At 41.1% G+C, this 25,215-nt stretch overlaps 2 protein-coding genes across 3 annotated transcripts in view; one reads left to right on the top strand and one right to left on the bottom strand.

Moving 5' to 3' along the window:
- The window catches only part of nt5dc1 (5'-nucleotidase domain containing 1), a 764,356-nt gene that overhangs the window by 628,530 nt on the left and 110,611 nt on the right, over positions 1–25,215 (bottom strand). The gene's annotated exons all lie outside the window — the stretch shown is intronic.
- LOC140411198 (uncharacterized) overlaps positions 1–25,215 on the top strand; it is an 83,429-nt gene that overhangs the window by 23,689 nt on the left and 34,525 nt on the right. The window contains exons 7-13 of the mRNA XM_072500287.1: positions 4–78; positions 238–315; positions 475–552; positions 4,143–4,220; positions 7,083–7,169; positions 9,206–11,028; positions 14,800–14,869. Coding sequence (XP_072356388.1) covers positions 4–78; positions 238–315; positions 475–552; positions 4,143–4,220; positions 7,083–7,169; positions 9,206–11,028; positions 14,800–14,869 — 2,289 coding nt within the window. The remainder of the gene's footprint in view (positions 1–3; positions 79–237; positions 316–474; positions 553–4,142; positions 4,221–7,082; positions 7,170–9,205; positions 11,029–14,799; positions 14,870–25,215) is intronic.

Here is a 25,215-nt window from a genome sequence, read left to right as displayed (position 1 = left end):
TAGGTCAGCAGGTGAAGGGGCAGTATTCAAGGAGATCTTCTGAAGAAAAAGAACAGAATGGTCACTCTGATTCTGGCAGTAAGCAACACGTCATTTATTGCTGTATAACAGGGCTGTTCTTTACCAGTTTGTGCACATTGCAAATTTAGCAATGGTGTAAAAAGTCTTCACTTCGCAACAGTGATTGATAAACTAAAAAGAGGATTAATCAAGTTAATTGCTTTTTTCCCAAAATAGGTAAGCAGGTGAAGGGACAATATTCAAGGAGATCATCTTCTGAAGAAAAAGAACAGAATGGTCACTCTGATTCTGGCAGTAAGCAACACGTCATTTATTGCTGTATAACAGGGCTGTTCTTTACCAGTTTGTGCACATTGCAAATTTAGCAATGGTGTAAAAAGTCTTCACTTCGCAACAGTGATTGGTAAACTAAAAAGAGGATTAATCAAGTTAATTGCTTTTTTCCCAAAATAGGTAAGCAGGTGAAGGGGCAATATTCAAGGAGATCATCTTCTGAAGAAAAAGAACAGAATGGTCACTCTGATTCTGGCAGTAAGCAACACGTCATTTATTGCTGTATAACAGGGCTGTTTTAACTTCGCAACAGTGATTGATAAACACTTGTTAACCTAGTGCAGAAGTCATAGGGTAGTAGTCATGGGCGACTTTAACTTCCCAAATATTGAGTGGAAACTCTTTAGATCAAATAGTTTGGATGGGGTGGTGTTTGTGCAGTGTGTCCAGGAAGCTTTCCTAACACAGTATGTAGATTGTCCAACCAGAGGAGGGGCAATATTAGATTTAGTACTGGGTAATGAACCAGGGCAAGTGATAGATTTGTTAGTGGGGGAGCATTTTGGAGATAGTGACCACAATTCTGTGACTTTCACTTTAGTAATGGAGAGGGATAGGTACGTGCAACAGGGCAAGGTTTACAATTGGGGGAAGGGTAAATACGATGTTGTCAGACAAGAATTGAAGTGCATAAGTTGGGAACATAGGCTGGCAGGGAAGGACACAAGTGAAATGTGGAACTTGTTCAAGGAACAGGTGCTACGTGTCCTTGATATGTATGTCCCTGTCAGGCAGGGAAGAGATGGTCGAGTGAGGGAACCATGGTTGACAAGAGAGGTTGAATGTCTTGTTAAGAGGAAAAAGGAGACTTATGTAAGGCTGAGGAAACAAGGTTCAGACAGGGCATTGGAGGGATACAAGATAGCCAGGAAGGAACTGAAGAAAGGGATTAGGAGAGCTAAGAGAGGGCATGAACAATCTTTGGCGGGTAGGATCAAGGAAAACCCCAAGGCCTTTTACACATATGTGAGAAATATGAGAATGACTAGAGCGAGGGTAGGTCCGATCAAGGACAGTAGCGGGAGATTGTGTATTGAGTCTGAAGAGATAGGAGAGGTCTTGAATGAGTACTTTTCTTCTGTATTTACAAATGAGAGGGGCAATATTGTTGGAGAGGACAGTGTGAAACAGATTGGTAAGCTCGAGGAAATACTTGTTAGGAAGGAAGATGTGTTGGGCATTTTGAAAAACTTGAGGATAGACAAGAGCCCCGGGCCTGACGGGATATATCCAAGGATTCTATGGGAAGCAAGAGATGAAATTGCAGAGCCGTTGGCAATTATCTTTTCGTCCTCACTGTCAACAGGGGTGGTACCAGGGGATTGGAGAGTGGCGAATGTCGTGCCCCTGTTCAAAAAAGGAACTAGGGATAACCCTGGGAATTACAGGCCAGTTAGTCTTACTTCGGTGGTAGGCAAAGTAATGGAAAGGGTACTGAAGGATAGGATTTCTGAGCATCTGGAAAGACACTGCTTGATTAGGGATAGTCAGCACGGATTTGTGAGGGGTAGGTCTTGCCTTACAAATCTTATTGAATTCTTTGAGGAGGTGACCAAGCATGTGGATGAAGGTAAAGCAGTGGATGTAGTGTACATGGATTTTAGTAAGGCATTTGATAAAGTTCCCCATGGTAGGCTTCTGCACAAAGTAAGGAGGCATGGGATAGTGGGAAATTTGGCCAGTTGGATAACGAACTGGCTAACCGATAGAAGTCAGAGAGTGGTGGTGGATGGCAAATATTCAGCCTGGATCCCAGTTACCAGTGGTGTACCGCAGGGATCAGTTCTGGGTCCTCTGCTGTTTGTGATTTTCATTAATGACTTGGATGAGGGAGTTGAAGGGTGGGTCAGTAAATTTGCAGACGATACGAAGATTGGTGGAGTTGTGGATAGTAAGGAGGGCTGTTGTCGGCTGCAAAGAGACATAGATAGGATGCAGAGCTGGGCTGAGAAGTGGCAGATGGAGTTTAACCCTGAAAGGTGTGAGGTTGTCCATTTTGGAAGGACAAATATGAATGCGGAATACAGGGTTAACGGTAGAGTTCTTGGCATTGTGGAGGAGCAGAGAGACCTTGGGGTCTATGTTCATACATCTTTGAAAGTTGCCACTCAAGTGGATAGAGCTGTGAAGAAGGCCTATGGTGTGCTCGCGTTCATTAACAGAGGGATTGAATTTAAGAGCCGTGAGGTGATGATGCAGCTGTACAAAACTTTGGTAAGGCCACATTTGGAGTACTGTGTACAGTTCTGGTCGCCTCATTTTAGGAAGGATGTGGAAGCTCTGGAAAAGGTGCAAAGAAGATTTACCAGGATGTTGCCTGGAATGGAGAGTAGGTCTTACGAGGAAAGGTTGAGGGTGCTAGGCCTTTTCTCATTAGAGCGGAGAAGGATGAGGGGCGACTTGATAGAGGTTTATAAGATGATCAGGGGAATAGATAGAGTAGACAGTCAGAGACTTTTTCCCCAGGTGGAACACACCATTACAAGGGGACATAAATTTAAGGTGAAAGGTGGAAGATATAGGAGGGATATCAGAGGTAGGTTCTTTACCCAGAGAGTAGTGGGGGAATGGAATGCACTGCCTGTGGAAGTAGTTGAGTCGGAAACATTAGGGACCTTCAAGCAGCTGTTGGATAGGTACATGGATTACGGGAAAATGATATAGTGTAGATTTATTTGTTCTTAAGGGCAGCACGGTAGCATTGTGGATAGCACAATTGCTTCACAGATCCATGGTCCCAGGTTCGATTCCGGCTTGGGTCATTGTCTGTGCGGAGTCTGCACGTCCTCCCCGTGTCTGCGTGGGTTTCCTCCGGGTGCTCCGGTTTCCTCCCACAGTCCAAAGATGTGCGGGTTAGGTGAATTGGCCAATGATAAATTGCCCTTAATGTCCAAATTGCCCTTGGTGTTGGGTGGAGGTGTTGAGTTTGGGTAGGGTGCTCTTTCCAAGAGCTGGTGCAGACTCGGGGGGCCGAATGGCCTCCTTCTGCACTGTAAATTCAATGATAATCTATGATTAATCTAGGACAAAGGTTCGGCACAACATCGTGGGCCGAAGGGCCTGTTCTGTGCTGTATTTTCTATGTTCTATGTTCTATATGTTGAGAGTTCCAATCCTCTGATGACAAACCGTGAAACAGAACTCAATTAATCCAGATTATTGTGAAAATTCAATTGGGCCACAGATCCTGACTCAGTGTGGCATACCGTGAAGCCAGTCATTATGGGAACAGGCAGGGATGTGGATTTGAGACCAGAAGGAGATTAGCCACAATCTGATTGAATGGCAGAGGATTGGCAGAGGCTGCAAGGGCTGAATTGCCGACTTCTGCTCCTAAGTCCTATGTTCCCATGTTATGTGGCTGACTTTTAATATTTGCCGAAGTGGCCAGTCAGTCACAAGTAATTGATATATAAATAAATAAATAAAGGATTTAGAAATGAAGTCAGGTGGGCAGTTAAATAACAACCCCATTAACGTAACAGATTTAGACAAAAGCAATCTCACTCTAATCGACCCAGCAAGGTCTATGAGCTGGTAGCCATGTTGGGAGAGTTGCCCTGCAAGCTATATAAAATAACTGAATACTCAAAAGAAGTCTATTAATTAGAGTGGATGGATGTCAGTTACACTTTATAGTTGAATTTCCTTCTGTAAAACTCACGATAAATAGTTGCTGGAGAAGTTATATTTTAGACCAGGAATTGTTGTTTTTGTCATGTACATTAACAATGTTCAAACTGAAGAGTGGATTCATTAAGTTGGATTTTATTGCATTTTCAAAACAGGTCATCAAATCAAGGGACAGTATTCAAGGAGATCATCTTCTGAAGAAAACGAACAGAATGGCGATGCCAATTCTACAAGTAAGCCATGTATTTTAATGCACAAGGCAAATTCATCCTTTTGAAACAATGAACAAATATACAAACCAAAATACAACTTCATTCTTTGACATACCATTTCTGTCATTTGCTCATTTTAGGTATTGGTAGTTTTCACATGCATTATATAAGAGGAATTCTAAACTTTTCAAAAAGCACAAAAACTAAGCACATTTTATTACTTTACTTCAAAACCCGAACTGTTCGATCACTGTACTTTGATGGCAATTCCATCAACAGGATGGTCTGCAGAAGAATCCTTTTCCTCTTTCTAAAAAGAGGCATTTCATATAATAACATTAATTACACACAAAATAGAAAAGGAACCTGAGAAACAATGGTGGAAGTAGAACCCATAATGACTCTAAAAATAACTATTCGGACTTTAAAAAAAAACAGATGGCAAAGTGAATAGCACTTTTAAAGCTTCATTGGCTCAGTGGAACAAATCGCCTACTTCAATGCTGCAAATTGCATGTTGTATATCATGTTTTAGCCTGCCACCTCAATACATTTAGCCAGGGTATCAATTCAGTCAGAGTAAAGCAGCACAGGTTCACAAATGTCCTTCAGGAAAGAAACTTCCCATCTTTGACCAATAAACCAGGGGCTGGTTTAGCACACTGGGCTAAGTCGCTGGCTTTTAAAGCAGACCAAGGCAGGCCAGCAGCACGGTTCAATTCCCGTCCGTACCAGCATCCCCGAACAGGCGCCGGAATGTGGCGACTAGGGGCTTTTCACAGTAACTTCATTTGAAGCCTACTTGTGACAATAAGCGATTTTCATTTCATTTCAACTCTCAACTGGCCCAGTAAGTCACTTTGTTGTATCAGTACAATAAATAAAAATTGGATCCCTTGCCTGGGTCGGCATCAAATTCGGACAGAATTAAAGCACACTTAGTCAAGATGATCCTGTAAAGCCCTACGCTAACATCTGGGGATCAAAGCCAAAGTTGAGAGAGCCAGACCATAGACTAGTTAAACTGCAGCCTGATATAATCATACCCATCAGCACATGTCCCAGATTTCTCCATCGCTATAAATGTTATGCTCCACAAGCAGTATAAACCCGTTAGAGGTGTGCGCTCAGTGATAAATAGCTGGGTGAGTAGCCCTGGGAGTACTCAACATTGGCATCAGATCCTCGAAGTTTCGTAACTACAGGTCAAACAATGGGCCATTCAGCCCATTGATTCTGCACTGTCCCTCAGAAAGAGCACCCTACCTAGGCCCACCCCTCCCCGCAAATCCCGTAACCCCACTTAACCTACATGTCCTTGGACTATGAGACAATTTAGCATGACCAATCCACCTAATCTGACATCTTTGGACTGTGGGAGGAAACTGGAATACCCGGAGGAAACCCACACAGACACGGAGAGAAAATGAAAACTTCACAGACAGTCACCCACGGTTGGAATCAAACCCGGTCTACCGCCCTGGAGCTGTGTTAACCACTATGCCATCGTCCGGCCCTTGGGCAAGAGCACTTTCTATAATAAAAAACGGAATGTGTTGAAAATACTTAACAGGTCTGGCACCAGCTGTGGAGGAGAAAAAAAAAAGTTACCATTAAATCTCCATTCTGAAGGAAACCAGTTAATTACCACCTATGGCATTCCCTCAGCTGGTGAAATAGTACTCTTTTCTGTAGAACACTATTTGGAGGAAGCATCAAGGCAAACAAGGGAACAGAACATACTCTCAGTGGGTGAATTTAATGTCAGTCTCCAACAGAATCTGATTGGTACCATCCTGAAGGGCTCGAGTGTCAGATTAGGTCTGATGGTGAAAAGAACCAATCCGAGGGAACAACCTATTTAATCCCAGCCTCACCAATAAACCTGTTGCAAAGGTGTTGTGGTGATATAATTAATAGGAGTGCCCACTGCTTAGTGCTGTGAAGATCAAGGGTAGGGCTTTTCATCTGATTCCACTACTCGAACCCTCCCCCCCAATGGGTTCCCCAGAAGCTGGACAGACGAGCCACGCAAAGCACCACAGACATTGGTGGGACTGGAAGATCCCTCCCGCCGCCGGTCAATAGCGAGCCATCTCCGCCACCGAATAGTATACTAATTTAATTCAATTTCACATGGTGCCATGATAGGATTTTAATTAATGGCCACAGAATTATTAATCCAGTACCATAAGCACTGTGCAACAACTGCTGTACCCATTATCCCGACTTCAAAAATATCAATGGGGCCTTTTCTCAGCTGTCACTTTCCAAGGCTGTTCTAGCTCATCACTTCATCATCCATCACTGTTCCCTGTAACACTAAAGTTTGTTCTCCTCTGCATTACACCTAGAACCTGGATGGGCCATTCTGGCCATCCATCCTGGCAACTAAAACATGAAACCATGCTCTCGAAGAGACATGGTCAAGGTACAAATTCTCATGAATGCTGGGGAATCAAATTCAAATGATTTGGCATTATAGCCCAATATCCCATTGTTTCATATACGGTCAGCTCAAAATTCAGATGTAGTGAGGAACAGCTAGAGCAACAACCTTTCAAAATTGTTCTCATTAAAATCCATTTTCTCCATGGAAAACACATCTTTTGTTCTTACTTCCAAATCTTGTGTTTGTCCAGATTCGACTTGACTAATCACTGGCCAGTGCAGAAGCAAAATCCATTGATCCCAGTTTGTAAAATATCTATTCCTTTTCAAGTTCACTACCTGGCTGAGATTATAAAACTATGCTCATAACTTCCTTTTGCTAACAACTGTGATGCAGGCAGAAAAACATTAATTGAAAACAACACTTGCAATGTGATTAACAAACTCTTACGTTTTGGTGTAAAAACTTTATTTCCATCTTTACCAAAATAGGCGATGAATCTGATGGCCATGATTTGGAAGATATCGTGGAAAATAATGAATCTGATTCTTCTTCTTCCTCTTCCTCCTCTTCTTCAGGTAAGCGGTACAAAATTATTACATATAGAACAGCATGGTTTTAAAACACTATCAAGACCATATAAGTCATGTCATGATTTTTTTTAAATTTAATAACTTGGAATGCAGATCTGAGCATCCATTTCATTCTGGAAACTTGTCTAGATTTAGCTGGTCACTTTCGTGACAGAATTGATATTCAACCATTTCGCAATTCAGTTGTGTTTTGAGCATAATGGTCAGCTAACCAGGAATCACATTTTCCCAGATGAATAGAGACATGGAAATAGAAGTATAATATTTAGAAGTAAAATAAATGCAAATGTTGAATTGAACAATCTAATTAAAATTATGAAGCAGCAGTAAGAAAAACTTGTGAACAAAAATAAACAAGACAATGCAATCATGTTCATCAAACATTTGACTTGTGTTTTCCATTTTACATGGGTTTAAATGTTTATAACAATATCACAGTAAAACTATTAGCGAAAAGAAGCTGAGGTATGTGTGTCCCCCCTCTCCCCCCTCCCCCCCCTCCTCTCGCTCCCAAGGGGGGATGTAGAAGAAAATGGGCTGGAAGAGGGTAGTGATCAGAGTGCATTGACTGTGAAACAATGGGGGTTGGAAATGTTACCTACCCATCTAGCAGGCTCCTGATTGAGAATTCACTATGATCCCTTAACCGAAATTTTGACAATCTTCAGTGTAGTAACTAACCTACTGTGCAGTAATTACCAATATACCCTCTCCCCTAAAAGCAATCCTGTTCTGAAATAATGGGAATAAAAATCCATATCACTTTTGCTGTACTCCATCCAGAAAAAACACACGTAGTTAGAACGTTAATAAGGTTAAATTGGATGACTGCAAATTTCACACAAGACAAGTAGCCAGAAGATTCATTGTTCCCAGCCAGTGAATGGCCACCAGGTTCAACAGCACAGTACGCTAGATAGCAGCTGTGTCTCCCTCTTGGGATCCATTTCTACACCAAGGCCTGGACTATAGTTGAAAGGTATTAAAAAGATTCACTTTTTTTCATATTTATTTCCTTACAAAAGATAGTAGCTTTCCTTTCTGGAGATTCAGGCAGACCACCTCCCACACACCACGTATAATTCCTTTATCTACACTCTCCCCATGACAGCAATTGGACAATTTTCTGGCCCCTCCAAAAGCCCAAATGCACCCCAGTAATGTGCAGGTGGTAAAATCACCCGAGTCTTTAAGGTTTCCACCAGGGTCACTGGCAGAGACCTTCAATTCTTTCCTTCCCAAAATTAGATTTGCATTAATTCAGCCACTTGCTGCAAACCTGACTTCTAACATTACCAACTCATTAGGTCCTCCCTGCACTTTAGTACTGATCAAACTTGAAATCTAATCTGTAGTTTAGGAGAAATAATATGCTGGATCCCAAACAGCCACTCATATATGCTGCAAATAAGAGATAACAGTACAAAGATATTACGAAAATATACATTATGTTGACAGATCAAAGGCAAAGGTAAATATAGCGTTTTTTGTAGTTTGAGGATATCATCATGTCTGCGCTTTGATCTTAGTAATACAAAGATACATATGTACATTTAAATAAGTCAACCTGAGATAATTTTAGTACTTAGTATTAAAAATACACAATACTTTGCTATATTGATATTAAACTTCTATCGCATTCAAAATCTACTTAAAGATAATCTTGGTAAAGCCATACGTGTCATATTCATATGAAAACCTGATCTATTTAAGCAGATTTTTTTACTGCCACTTCAACAAAAGATAATGCATTGTTCATCTCAAAAGGTCAGTTTTGCATCTCATTATTCACTCTTCAACACTTGCAGTCATAGTTACCCATGATAAATTGTACATCTGTGGCAAAAATATGGAGAAACATATTTGAGTAAATTGATTTCTGTTCCCATGGTACTTCATATATGGATAAGTACAAAAATAAAGCAATGAAATTTAATTCTCATTAGCATACAACATATAGTATTATATACTAAATACTTCCTTGCATGATAATCTGAATGACATGTATTTCTTTTTAACAGAAGAACACTATGGAGAGCCAGGACAGCCTGGTCCACCTGGAATACCAGGACCACATGGTCCACCAGGATACCCTGGAAAGCCAGGCTTTGGGCTACCAGGACATCCTGGTAAGCATGGGCCACCAGGACCACAAGGATTATCAGCTATTGGAAAATCAGGCCGTCCAGGAGAACCAGGAAAATCAGGTGTGCCAGGAGGTCCTGGACGAAAAGGCGATAAGGGAGCTCAGGGGATGCAAGGACCAAGAGGCCATCAAGGACCCAGTGGACCTCCGGGACCAGCTGGGTTATCTGTTATTGGTAAAGCAGGGGCTAAAGGATCACCCGGTCCTCCAGGAACACTTGGATTTCCTGGGAGAAAAGGGGATCCAGGATACCCAGGTCTATCTGGGCCAAAAGGAGACAAAGGAGTTGGAAGTCCAGGGCGCCCTGGTGACAAAGGTGCTCCAGGACCACGTGGTCCACAAGGGTCACCTGGTGCAGAAGGTAAAGGACACAAAGGAGAACATGGTCAGAAAGGTGAACCAGGGCACAAAGGTGAAAAGGGATCGCCAGGGTCACCTGGACATCCAGGTAAACAAGGCCAAACTGGTCCACAAGGAAACTCTGGAAAAGAAGGAATTGGAAAACCTGGAATACAGGGTCCACGAGGAGTTCCTGGTATGAAAGGCCACCCTGGTCTGCAAGGATTGCCAGGTTCACCTGGATTGCCAGGTATCGGAAAGCCAGGTCTGCCAGGACTCAAAGGGCATCCAGGTTCTCCTGGCTTGACTGGAAAGCCTGGTGATAAAGGAGAGAAAGGGTCTTCTGGAGAACCCGGACCTCGTGGCCCTACACCATCACCTGGGCCACCAGGACCAAAAGGCCCAAAAGGTCCACCAGGTAATATTGGTGCACCAGGATTAAAAGGTCACCCGGGACTAGTTGGTCCACAAGGGTCTTCAGGCCCTAAAGGTGAGCCTGGATCAAAAGGTGAGCAAGGGAAGTCTGGGTCTCCAGGAAAGCAAGGTGAAAAGGGTGAAAAAGGAGAATCAGGTCCAACTGGCAAGAAAGGTGACAAAGGGCCTATTGGGCCACGTGGAAAACCAGGTGGTCCAGGTCCTCCAGGCCCTCAAGGGCCACAAGGCCATTCAGGTGAACCTGGAAAGAAGGGGCTTCCCGGACAATCTGGTTCAGTTGGTTCAACTGGTTCTCCAGGATCCCCAGGACACCCAGGAGTTAAAGGTGATCCTGGGGTTCCAGGTCCATCAGGTTCTCCAGGTAAATGTGATGCAAAAACGGTTAAGGGGCCAAATGGCACACCTGGACCCAAGGGAGCACGTGGTGCACCAGGCATTCCAGGAACCCCTGGTCCAGCCGGCCCACCAGGAGAAATTATTATGCCAAAAGGAAAATACGCAGGCCATATTGGTTACATCGATTCAGGTGATGTGGTGAGTCCTGTTCCAGCATTTACAGCCATTCTTTCTCAGCCATATCCTACAAAAGGGAAACCAATAGTGTTTGACAAAATACTGACCAATTCAAATAACAACTATGATTCATCAAAAGGAATTTTCACATGTGAAATATCCGGCATCTACCAATTTTTTTATCATGTACATGTCAAGGAAGCAAATGTTTGGGTTGCATTATATAAAAACGATGAACCTGTAATGTACACGTATGATGAATATACTCCACAATATGTTGACCATGCCTCAGGAACTGCTATCCTGCATTTGGATGAAAATGATGAAGTTTATGTCCAACTACCTGCAGAAAAGTCTAATGGCGTATATTCTTCCGAATATATGTATTCATCATTTTCTGGATTGTTAATAGCACCATCATGATATACGTCAATTTAAGAAAGCAGAGCTGAGAGTTTAAATCTGACTAAGTCAGCTATGATTGCAAGAAATTTATGAAAAAAGGCATAAATATCCAACAGGTGCCAGTGTAACAAATCACTGCAGTATTTTATGCCTTCCAGGAAAGCGAACATTACTACATTGATCAAAATAGCACATTTGTTGATGGCAAGATTTTTAAATCTCGTTGTGTATACAGGTCTGTCGGATAAAAAAAACTGATCTTTTCACACAGTCAGAAATTCTGTGCATTCTTGACAATTGGTCACTTTAAATTTATGATTTAAGAATATTCCACGATAACACTGGTCATTCATTTTATGTTATTCTGCTTGACTGTATGGCCTCAGGATATTTGCTTTGTTAGCATCTTTGCAAACAATATATGTTAATGTGAAAAGTATATTTTCAGTTGCATAAAATGCCAGTTTGGGCTGCGTTTACATTACAATTGCAGCATCAGTGAAAAGCGTTTTGAAGTTGTAGTGCAAATATGGAAGTCTCACGTTAACTTTACTCCAAAATGAGAGCAAAGAACAAACCTACAATTCTGGATTCACATTACAACTTTAGAGTTGGTATGAAGCAAAACTGTTTTGCACAAATGCTAGTTACAGTGTAACTACAGCCACAAGCGTCGTCTTGAATTGTCCTCATTGTCTTCCAACTAAAAACAGTTTGCAATATCCATTATTTTTAGTTTAACACTTGAAATTTTAAAACTTCAGAGATTAGATTATGTAGCATGATTTCCATATTTTAGTTAACACCACTATTTCTTCAAGAGCAATAAACATTACTATAATGATTCCATTGTTCTGTTTATAACTTGCCTTCTCTTGAAAAACAAATAAACATCAAATACAAATATTGATTTTTCTTAATGATTACACATGAAATGCAAATATCTATTAAAATTTCATATCACATGAAAAATTAGTAAAGTTTTTTTCTGTGTAAATAAATGATTATGTCATATATAACTTTGTTTATATTCCCCTATTCTTGTCTGCACAAGTGTATGGAACTTTAGACTGAGCATATTTATATTCGATTTTCTAATAACATGAACATGTTAGACAGTATAACAACGCAATATTGAATTGCTGTAATACATTTTGACCAAATGGTCTCTTGATATACCTATAAACCTACACAATCTTAAGAAAGACTGATCACGCAGGACAGATGACGTCTCATCAGTTTGTTCTTGATACTAATCTGAAATGAACAAGTGGTCTATACACAGCTCAGAGATGTTGTCATTTAAGTGTTTTTATAGGGCAGCATGGTAGCACAGAGGTTAGCACAGTTGCTTCACAACTCCAGGGTCCCAGTTTCAATTCCCAGCTCGGGTCACTGTCTGTGCGGAGTTTGCACGTTCTCCCAGTGTCTGCGTGGGTTTCCTCCAGGTGCCCCGGTTTCCTCCCAGTCCAAAGATATGCAGGTTAGGTGGATTGGCCATGATAAATTGCCCTTAGTGTCCAAAAGGGTTAGGTGGGGTTACTGGGTTACAGGGATAGGGCGGAGGCGTGGGCTTAAGTAGGGTGCTCTTGCCAAGAGCCGGTGCAGACTCGATGGCCCGAATGGCTTCCTTCTGCACTGTAAATTCTATGATCTGCAACATCTTTTTTGAATACATACTGGCATGAATATTGCAGTCGCCTTGAATAACATTGTGTCTGCAGTGTTATTTCATTTTGAACTTAAACCATGTCGGGTCAATCCTCCACTGAAGATTTGTACCACACCAATCCACTGGACTAACTTGAAAATCACTTTAGTTTGATAAAAATATTTTCATAATTTGTAAATACGGTCTTTTTTTCCATAATGTAGATAAGCTGTTATGTAACCTCATTTAAAACAATTATTCTTTGAGCTGAGCAGGTGGTCAGCAGTTTAAAATACTCTTCTGATTAATGTTTTGCCCCGTTATTTACTAGGTTCTGAATTTCTCATTTATGCGAGTGCACAAAGGGCCATGCATCATCACATTATAGGCATAAAATCCTTCCGTATCCCACAGGGATACTACCAGTGTCACTGCCTTTAAAAAATGTGTTTTGTGTAGGCATATAAAATTTTCCTATGTATCTGTCTGCAACACCCTCATTTTAAGCCATCTGTACCCGAAACAAAGGAAGTAAATTTAAAGACACAAGTATTCCAAATATGCAGCATAATGATTATGCTGAAAACCGGAAATTTAAAATTTTAAAACACTAAAAGAGTTCCATGTCAAGTCAACGAGAGAAAGAATATGGAATTGGCCAGAAAGGACCGGTGTAAAAAAAATTTGCTCTTCATCTATGCTACTTTATATACCATTCTTCATCATTTGTTCAACTTTCACACACCTATTAAGTTTAATACAAAAAAAGCTTCTTACACACGAGTGAGAAAAGATACTCGTGATTGCTTATGGAAACAAATGGTTATGGAGTCAGTCAATTGTTAATGCTCCCTGATTAATCCTATGCCATCAAGGAGCAACACAAGAAACACTCTAGTTTACTAACTTTCGTGATTTACCCTTTCCCCCATTGAAACCACCTTACTTTTTCTGTGAACTTCAACCAAATGATACCCCATCAATTTTTTAAAAAGTACGTGTAGCTAAGAAAACATTGATAGTTTCTGAGAAAAGTGGAGTGCAAAAAATCTTGGGCAAAAATAATGGAGCTGGAATTGTTCTATCCACAATATAAGGAGAGTCTGCAATCATTGTGAAATTCACTGTCTTTCTGCAACATGAGGACGTGCAAGGCAAGACTAGATTTCAAAAGCTCACAACCAAATTCAAGGTTTTACATTTGGATAACCTGAGTAACAAGACACGAGTGTGATCATTTAAAAGCACAATAAAAAAAAGTGGAACATCACATGGCAAAGAAATGACAGTAATGGCATCAGCAGCAGAAATGATTTTCCGTTGGTGTTGGAAAGTTTATTCAGCAATGTTTTCATATCTCACAACAACCCATAAACTCGTACGCTTGTATTGTCCTTTGCAAGCACCTATTTTTCCACCAATTCAAAACAACTTGTACCCCAAATCAATAATCATACTGGTGCAATTTTGTAACTTATCAAAGACCATCTTACATACCGTTTTTCAAATGCATAAGCTCCATGATCAATGATTCCAGTCACACACACAATTTACAGTGCAGAAGGAGGCCATTCGCCCCATCGAGTCTGCACTGGCTCTCACTGGAAAGAGCACCCTACCCAAGCCCACACCTCCACCATGTCCCCATAACACAGTAACCCCACCCAACACTAAGAGCAATTTTGGACACTAAGGGCAATTTAGCATGGCCAATCCACCTAACCTGCACATCTTTGGACTGTGGGAGGAAACCGGAGCACCCGGAGGAAACCCACGCACATACGGGGAGAACGTGCAGACTCCGCACAGTGACCCAAGTCGGGAATCGAACCTGGGACCCTGGAGCTGTGAAGCAATTGTGCTAACCACTATGCTACCGTGCTGCCCAGTCATTGCAGAATGATTATAGAGACCATGGTAACATTTAAGGTTAGATTAGATTGGTATTTGAAGGAAAAGTCGAACAGGATATGGATATAAAGTGGGAACATGAGAGTGGATTACTGCTCAAGTGGACAATAAACATCAACGCGAATTATTTGGGCCAAAACACTAGTTTGCATTTTGACATTTCTGTGTAAAATCTATGTGAATCAAGAAGAATTTTTTTTTTTTTTTTTAAATAGCTAATGAAAAGTGAAAAACTGAACAATGCATTGCAACAACCAACCTATTGGATATTAACTGATATCCATGGTATATACATATTCATCAGATGCATTATTCAAATTAATAACTGGAAAAATTCCAATACCCAATAATTTCAAACATTGCTCACAAAGGTAGGTTAAATGGGAATATCAATTATCCAGATTTAATTTAGTTAATTTCCAAGGGCACAATTACACCCTTGCACTCATTCCAAAAGTAATTCTGGTTACTTTGGTCATGAACTTTTAGAAAACAATACTTTTATTTCTATGGCCCTTGAGAACAGATGAACCCTTTTGAGTACCAACAGTCCTTTAAAACATATATGTTTGTTAAATGCTGAAAGTGTTTTTTCGTGCATAATGAGCTTTGTTAAAGTTGTACCTTTTTCAAGGCAGAGCAGAAAAATCTTGTTCAAGTGTAGGAATTGAGGAATATTGCATTCCATAAACAAGAGATCCACAAAATTATCTCACGCAGGAATTTTGGACCATTCTAGTTTAAAATGTCATGCAAGAAAATAAAAACGTGGGCTGGGATTTGCTGTACTTTTCTTATCTTAATATCAACCAACCCACAGGTACCACCTTGTCCTTTTTGTTACATGCACTGCCACATGCCTGATGTAGTCCTATAAATTCAATTGATACATCCTCACAGACAATCAATCAGTACTCACTGTTAAGTGAATGTTGAGTAAGCTGATAAAGATGGTTAAAGTATTAAAATCTGAAACCATTTCCAATGGAAGACCTCATTTCCTTCTCTCCCTAACACCTGTTCTCACCACACCCCTCCTGCCACGCACCAAACGACAACCAGTTCTCAGTTATTTTAATTGTCCCAGGGTTGTGAGCAGCACTCACAAGGCAACATTTATTGCCACTTCCTTCTTGTCCAGATGCCTTAAGAGGCAACCACGTATTTGCAAATGGAGTCATGTGTAGGCCACATATAGTAGGATGCCTAAAGGTCACGGTTAGGCCTTCTTGAGCAGAGATGACGCAATGAATTCTGCGGCATATTAATAGTTTACAACTATAAATGAAAGAAATATGCTTGCTTATTCCTAATTTCTCAGACAGATACAGACATGAATCCTTTTATCAGTGATCTTCGCATATTCAGAGTTTTAACTGGTTTTCCATGGCTAACCCTTACTTTCTTATCTTGTAGGTCATCTTGCTGAAAAATGGATTATATTATCAGGTCTATGGGCTGCCTCCACTGCGTCATTCTGGAGAAATCAGGTTATTCCTTAGATTATATCTCTTCTACTTTTGCTGCTTTACCAAACTAATTTGCTTTGGGAATTTGCTAATATTGTGAGAAAATTCCTAGTATGACATTAAAACAGAAGACACTGGAAATTCATAGCTGCTCAGTTAGTACCGTTAAAGAGAAAATAAAAGTCTAAATATTTTGTAAAGCAATCAATCTGTCCTAACTTTTCCCTTCATAAAGCCACAGACTGGCCAACTGTGTGTTTCTGTACTTTTCTATTATTATTTCATGTCGCTGGTTTTCTAATTTACTATCAGTTTTACATCCTTTGCACTTTTATACATGGCACTGTTTTTCGAATGATAGTAGATGCTTTCATAATTAACTTATATGTGACAAGAATTACTTCATTCCAGCGGCAGGGATTTCTCTGTAGCCCTTACCTTTCTTAAAATGTTATTTTCTGTACGTAATCCTGTCTCTGATCTGGAGGACCTGGGTTCAAGCCGCACTTCACCACTTGTTGGTGATAAAAAGAGCATTCATGAGGCGGAGTGCAGGCAGTTAGCCAGCCTGCAACAACCTTCCAATATTTCACGCCATTCTCCAAGGAAGAAGCATTTGGAGGAATAACAATAGAAGGTTCAATTTGTGATACCAGCTTCACCATCCACTTATTCCCCCATCCCACTACTTCCATATATGCCTAAACACGGCAAGAAATTTTTGGCTGTGTCTTAATTTTCATGTGTCAGTCACTGAATAATATCAGTCCTGGCCTTTGAATATCTGTTTCTCAACTACATGATTCTGAAGACCTCAGGCCATCCAGCAGGAGTAAAGAATGCCACTTGTCTATTTCATATTTTAGTTTATGAGAATTGTAGCATTGTGGAGGGGCAGCACGGTAGCATTGTGGATAGCACAATTGTTTCACAGCTCCAGGGTCCCAGGTTCGATTCCGGCTTGGGTCACTGTCTGTGCGGAGTCTGCACGTCCTCCCAGTGTGTGCGTGGGTTTCCTCCGGGTGCTCCGGTTTCCTCCCACAGTCCAAAGATGTGCAGGTTAGTGGATTGGCCGTGATAAATTGCCCTTAGTGTCCAAAATTGCCCTTGGTGTTGGATGGGGTTGCTGGGTTGTGGGGATAGGGTGGAGGTGTTGGCCTTGGGTAGGGTGCTCTTTCCAGGAGCCGATGCAGACTCGATGGGCCGGGTGGCCTCCTTCTGCACTGTAAATTCTATGATAAAATCTCCTATCCATGGATGAAATACTGCTTTTTGCTGCATTCACTGCACAAATAATTCCTCTAATACCAGAACAAAACCATTCAAATATTTACCTTATTTGGTAGATGATTCTGAACATGCCTTCCAAACTACTCTTTTGAGTAAAAACATTTTTCATCATAGTAATTCTAGAATTGCTTTTCAACCACTTCCATTTGTGTCCTTTAGCATTAATTTAACATAGGTCTGCCTGATCAGTACAGGTCGAGTATCCTTTCTTTGTAATGTGAAAACTAAACACATCCAAATAATGCACTTTTTTAAAAACTCATCAACCTTTAGCGTAAGTTGTTTGTCTTGTTACGACCCCAACTGGGCAAGTTACTACTGGACAAGTCAGGTCCCAGGATGAAACCTGGCTTGATGGATCCTAACTTTTATTTTCTGCTTCAAGACGTGGATGAACAGAGTCACAGAATAAAACATTTCTGAAACAAGATTACTACAATACACTCTTCACCCAGCCATACCGTTAGCTATAAACAGCTTTGTAAGGATAACACAAATTCCAAAAATTATATTACTCTACTGTTCTAAGGACACAGTCCATGTAAACCAATAGGCAAAGTGTGGTCAGACACATCACACTCTGAAATGAAGTGACAGATATCACCCAATACAACCTCTGTGCCTCCTCATCATACGTCCCCAGATGTTTTTCATGCTGTGAGCCAACTGGTTTCACTGGAACTTCGGCTTTCACACAAAGGTTTCCAAACTCTGCTCTCAAAGAGCACGCTTGGAAACTTTTCCCCAGGAAACACTTTCTCTTGGATGCCTTTACCAAGGCACATCCAGGATTTCAACTTTTCCTTTCGTTATTCCTCTGCCTTACATCAACACGTATTCAAGCTTCCACACAATCTGCCAGATACTCAGCCATGACAACAGAGCAGCACTGCTTCATGGACTATCATGAGGTGTCACCAACCATAGGATCAATTCAGGATTGTGGCTTCTCGATAGCCAAGGCCTCCAGGTCTGCATCCTGCAGCACTGTGGGAACCCCTCGCTGCTCTCAAGTTAAATGAACAGTACTTTGTTTCTTTCACTTCCATCTTCCTGGGACGCTTCTTTTCATTCCCTGGCTTCTGGGACTTCCTTGTTACTTCTTCAAAGAACTCTCAACAGAATTTGTCAGACACGACCTCCCCTTGGCGAAGCCGTGCCGACTCAGTCTGATTTTATCATGCATTTCCAAGTACTCCGCAATCTCGTCCTTAACAACGGTCTCTAAAACCAATGACCGAAGTCAGGCTAACCAGCCTATAGTTTCCCGTCTTCTGCCTCCCTCCCTTCTTAAACAGGGGTGTTACATTAGCCACTTTCCAGTCCTCTGGGACCCTCCCTGCCTCTACTGATTCCTGAAAGATCACCACCAATGCTTCCACAATTTCCTCAGCTATATCTTTTAGAACCATAAGACATAGGAGCAGCATTGGGCCATTCGGCCCATCGAGTTTGCTCTGCCATTCAATCATGGCTGATATTTTCTCATCCCCATTCCCCTGCCTTCTCCCCATAACCCCTGATCCCCTTGGGTGTAGTACATCCAGTCTCATAATATCTCACTATGTGGCATTTTTGCTCCTGCAAAGCACCTTGCAATGTTTTACTATCTTAAATATGCTATATAACTGCGATATATGATATGATATCAGTTAGTATAGTTAGAATCACAGTTAGAATCAACAATAGCAATCCAACCACCATTACAGATGGTTTTATCATTCCTAGCTTATGGGCTCAGAAAACATTTGCTGTTCCCCAGCTACAACTTTAGTTGAAATCCAACAACCCAGCAGGTAAAACCTGGCATCTTCTCACTTTGGCATAATATCTTAATGTTTAAAGAGAGAAACTAGCAGGTTGGGTTACTTTAACTTTGTCCCCTTTAATCAGTCTGTTTTTTGCACTTTGTCAGACTTATCATCCATGCTCCCACAGTCCTGGGTATGCCACATTCATAGCTGAACATCCTTTCTGGCTGGCAACACTGAAAGATTATTTTTATTGTCTATCCCTAGCGGACGTTGGTGATAGAATTCTCCTTGAATCTCAGCTGTCATTATAAGGTCATTAAGGGTCAAACACATTTTACAGAATTAGTCATATTCAGTCCAAATTGCCCAGGACAAAGTTATGATGGTCGTTTTCCTGGAACTAGCCTACAGTTTAACAGATATATTTTATTCAATTTCATATTCGCCAAACAGAGGTGTAAACTACCACCAGTAACTTCCTAGTCTAATTATACAACACACATGTAATGGCCTAACTTCTCCGATGTCAATGGAAGATGGCAACGTCTACTAGTTCAGACTACCTTGGGTTTTTCTAAATTGCCTTGACTGGTGTTCTCTGATTTGTATTCTAGGTTCATGATGGTGGTTTTGCTGCTGTACTGGTGACTATGAATTTGATATTTGCTCTTGGATTGACCTTCACATAATGCTGCTTTTCTGGACAGTTAACGTACTGGCATGAGGGGTACACAATACAATTGCACACTACTTGTTGATTACTATATGCTGTAAATTATAATTAAAAAGTTAAAAATGGACAATGCTGTTTCTGCATTTTGTTAAACTGAATGTGGTTAATTAAATTGCATCAAAACAACTTGGCACAACGATCCAGAAAGATTTCATCTTCTCACTCTCATTTCCCCAGGCAGAAAACAAATGAACACTGCTCAATCTCTTTTTTTCTTTACTTTGGGGCAAATTCAAGATTAGGAATTTGATGGGGGAATGGACAGGAATTTACATCATTCGGAATGACATTAGGAAATAACTGAATCAAGATAGCAATAATTGCACCATATATGCACTTGAAGACAAAACTGAAGTAAATATATTTTTAGATTATAGGGCATGTTCAGAAAACCCATTGTGCCTGCTGTGATCCATGTGCAATGGGTGAATCATGCGAGTGCCCCAAATCGGACTGTGCCTTCAGGCCAATCGAGAGTCACCAGACTCTCCCCACCCAGCGCGACTTGGATCTCAACCAGCAGGTCTGCATGTTCACCTGGTACCTGGGACTCAACAGCCTGCGAGACCTCACCAGGGTGCCTGGGTGGCAGTGCCAGGGTGTCCGGGTGCCATCTTGAGAACCCCTGGAAAGGTGCAGCCAATATTTCTCTCCTATCATTGTACAGCTTTCAGGCAAGGCATCCCAACACTCTGGAATTTATTACCCAAGCCACTTTTTTCTTACCACTCCCTTTCTCACTTTTGTAGCCATCTGGGATGGCCACTTACAATCAGGAACAGAGAAGCTCGCAAAGCATAGCAGGAAAAATGGACAATGCGAGATTCAGGCAGGCTCAGAGCCTGAATGTATATTTGTGAGTGAGGAATCCAGACGGTATCGAAACCCCGACCGATTAGCATTTGATGGCCCATCTCCGCCAAAGGATTGATACTTGAGCGACCGGTACAGTACCAGACATTTCGGCGCCACTCCCTGTACTAGGGAAGCGTAAACAACAGGGTCAGTGACCGCTTGGGACACGCCCAGCCATCTAGGCACCCGCCCATTTATTGGTTCGAATCGAACATAGTGATCAGGGATCACCCAATTAGCAGGGTCCAAACTGAAGGACTGCCGAAAAGAGCGCGAAAACCCCCAAGCATAAAAAGAGAGTCCACCATGTGTTCGTCCTCTTTTGGACCTGGCGCCCCGGCAACGAACATCTCCAATCGCAGCACCACCGGAAGCAAGTCCAAGTTCAACGCCCGCTACCAGACGGATGAGCATAGCTGAGCAGCAGTTACTTCTCCAGACTCGATAGATTCAGAATCGAACAGCTGCCACTGTTTCTCTGACCTAAGCCTGTAGTTAAGTACAGGTTGTCTTAGTCGATAGGTTAGTAGTTAACTAGTAGTGTTTATGTTGCATGACTAATTGTGTGTAAATAAAGTACCCTTCACCTTGAACTAACTAACTGGTGTTTGGCTCTTTGATCGATAGCCGGTTGAACCTTGTGGTGGTATCATTTGATACCTGGCGACTCTGAGCATTAGAATATCGCTATCCAACGGAAGGAGGGCAACCTCACTGACTGCCATATTTACAGTAGGTAAAGAAGGCACAACACTTTCAAAAGCTTTCGTAATATCTGCCTCTTCAAACATACCTGCTGTTCCCTTCTTTAATGTCTCTTATTACCTAATATCTTCTGATCACCTCTTATGTTCTTTGAAACATCAATGAAATATAATTTTTTGTAAGTCTGAACAGCAACCCCAGGGATAAAAACTTTGGGATAAAAACTGGAGAATAGATTTTTGCCGCTGGTTTTCCAGCAAATGTACAAACCACATTCCCTATTGGTTCATACTGTACTCGGACGAGTCAACGGGAACAGGAGAGCAAATCATGTGTGATGGACAAGATGACTGGTCATACAGCACAGAAAAGGTTCTTCGGCCCATTGAGTCTGCACTGGTTAACAACAGTCACCTAAAGATTCTAACCCCATTTCCCAGCACTTGATCCACAACCTTGTATGCCTCGATCGCAAGTGCACATCTAAATACTTCTTAAACATTTTGAGGGTCTTTGCTTCAACCATATTTTCAAGCATTGAGTTCCAAACTCCCACCACCCTCTGGGTAAAATATTTTTCCTCACATCTCCTATAAACCTGCCCCTTACCTTAAATCTATGCCCCCTGGTCATTGATCCCTCCACCAAGGGAAAAAGTTTCTTCCTGCCTACTCTATCTATGTCCCTCATAAGAGTGTAGGAGATATGGAAGGGATACTGACAAAATATCGTGGGGCTCCATTTCATGGAAAGGAGGCATGGGGACTAATAATAATAATTTCTATTAGTGTCACAAGTAGGTTTATATTAACACCACAATGAAGTTACTGTTTAAATGATTATCTGGGAACTTGAAGAAAAAAATGGCATGTGGAATTTTTGACCTTGGTGAAGAAGAAATTGATGATCTCCCGTGAAATACTTTTGGAAGTAATTTAAAGTTACTCTGTGAATGCAACTATCTTTATGGATTAATATGTATGAAATAACTGAAGAATGTTCAATAGGTATTATCCACTAGGGAAGGAGGGAGCTGTCTATAGGTGTAATGTTATGATCCCACACTCCCAGCAAGAAGTTACATTCACAGGTGGCACAAGTCAGTCCATCAGTGACACAGTATTGTAACCCAGTTTGTATTTATGCACTGTTAACTGTGGATCTTATTGAAACTTACAGGAAACTGAGAAGCCGAGATAGAGTGGGCATGGAGAGGATGTTTCCACTAGTAGGAAAAACTAGAACACAAGGGCACAGCCTCAGAATGAATGGACGATCTTTTAAAACTGAGATGCGGGGGAATTTCTTCATCCAGAGGGTAGTGATTCTGTGGAATTCTTTGTCGCAGAAGGCTGTGGCGGCCAAATCATTGAGCGTCTTTAAGAAAGAGATAGATAGATTCTTGATATGGGGATATGGGGAAAAGGCAGGAGAATGGGGTGAGAAACATATCGGCCATAATTGAATGGTTGAGCAGACTTGATAGGAGCAGAATTAGGCCATTCGACCCATGTCTTATGGTCTCCTGTCTGGTGCAAAGCATTGTAGAATATAGTTCAATGCCTCAAACAAAAACATTGTGTGGTGTATAATGGAATTGCAATATGTCAAATTCAGCTCGCAAGAGAAATTCCACAAAATTCTATATTTGGCATAGAATGTATAGATAATATCGGTAAAGAAAAATACTAAATTAGTAGAACAAAATGTGTATGCTTTTACAACATATGTATATCTTCCTGCATAATGTCAAAAAAGGGCAGAATTCTCTATCCGTTGGGATTCTCTTTTCCCACTGGGAACACACACACACACACACCCTCCCCTGGGCCCACTGATGAATGTGATATAAAATAGTTAGTTTAAATATATTAGTTCCAGTAATGTAGATGTAGGCCAGTCTAATTCTAGTGAGTTCACAGACAAAGGATTTCAGAAAGCATGGCAAGGAAGGGGGGAGGGGTGTCTGGTGGAGGAGGAGAAAAGGATGCTGGGTAACAAGAGGCCCAGGGTTAAGGAATGAGAAGTGAGCCAATTAGGATGTATGGCCAGGTCAGGAGGGGTAAAGGATGATCTATGGGAATCATGTATGTGAAACTTGGTGCCATTTGAGTGTATTTGTAGAGATTCCTTTGTCTCCAATAGCACTCGATTCGGAAGACCCAGGAGGCAGCTTGTGTTCTGGGTTTTTGTGAAGCGAGTCAGACTTGCAAGTTGGTTAAAAATAAATAATACTATGCCTACAAATCCATCTAGAGTTTTATTGAGGCCAGACTGACGGGTAAAGAATTCAATGTTTTGTCACCACCACTGAGAAATACGCAGCTGGGGGACTGGAGCACCCTGCCCAAGTTATTTACTTGGCTACGTTTTGTCTGTGACAATTTAGAAAAAACAATATTTATTTACTTGAAAGGATAAAGATAAATCATTATCTGAAGAGAAAATATGTCTTGGGCTATGGGGAAACACACAAGGATAATGGCATCAGGTGCACTGCTCATGCAGAGAGCTGGCACAGATACAATGGGCCGAATGGCCTCCTTCTGTGTTTTAAACATTCTATGATTAAGATCACCAATACTTCCTCATTGTATACAAAGTGTCTGCTTGCAAAGCAAAAGTATAGCCATCCTTTTGTTGGAAGATAATGAAAAGTTCAGAAACAACAAACGGAAATTTATTAGTGTACCAGACACGTGTTTTCATAATACAGCATTGGTTAAAAAAAAGAACTTCAAGCAAAAGGATAACAGACAGAATAACTTCTCATTTCTACAATGCGATAATACTATGGTACAATACGAAGTAAATGAAACCGTCATGGATGCAATGATATTGTTGGTAGCTTGACCACAAACTATTAAAAAGAGCAAATGGAGCATACTCCTTTCTAAAACGTGAACCAAAATTTTAAGTTTCCATCTCATTGTAAAACATATAAGGTTTTGACACCTTATACTAAATCACACTAAATATAAAGCCAAACCAAGTTAGAAATGTAAACATTAACTGCAATGCAAAGTGTTGTTCTTGTCCAAATCATCCTTGAGCTCTTTTTTTTCCTCATCAACTGTGGCGATTTTTCAATAGATGTGTCATTTGCAAACCACTGACAGCCATTCAAATCCATTCATAAACTCTACAACTCAAAATCTTATTTATATGGGGTGGTATTTTCCTATCCCTCTCGCGAGAGCGATGTTGTGAACTCAAACAAGCACACAGGAATTAACCTAGGTCAAATAAATCTGTAACTAGCATGACAAAACATTTCCAGCAATTCAGTGTACCTTCCAACTATTGTAACACAGATTAAAGTTTGTCAGCCACATGCCAAGGGCAAATTTTCAAATGAGCACAAATGCTGCAATAATGAACTTTGTTCTTGACTGAAATATCTAGTGACAAATACGCACATGGTACTACAAATATTAAAATGTGCACTTTTTAGGTTTATGTATTATGGAAGTTTTACAGATGTAAAGGACAAATACTAAAGGCAAGCACAGGAGTAGGTCCACAGTCTCACAATCAAATGATAGCTGAATCTCAGCCTCAACTCTATTTTCTTCATCTCAGTCCGAAATGGTCGATCCTTTGTCCTGAGACTACAGTCTTCAGCCAGGGGAAACAGCCAGCACCCAATGACGCACCAGCAGAATCTTATAAGTTTCAAAGAGATCCCCTCTCATTCTTCTATACCTGAAAGTATAGGCTGACTCTATTCAATCTCTGCTCATCATGAGGGCAATCCTCTCTCTCTAAGGGATCAATCTAATTTAACCTTCACTGCGTCCTCACTAAAGTATATCATCCTTCCTT

Source organism: Scyliorhinus torazame, chromosome 4, assembly GCF_047496885.1.
Source record: "Scyliorhinus torazame isolate Kashiwa2021f chromosome 4, sScyTor2.1, whole genome shotgun sequence".
Taxonomy (NCBI): domain Eukaryota; kingdom Metazoa; phylum Chordata; class Chondrichthyes; order Carcharhiniformes; family Scyliorhinidae; genus Scyliorhinus; species Scyliorhinus torazame.
This window is presented reverse-complemented; position numbering and strand designations above follow the sequence as displayed.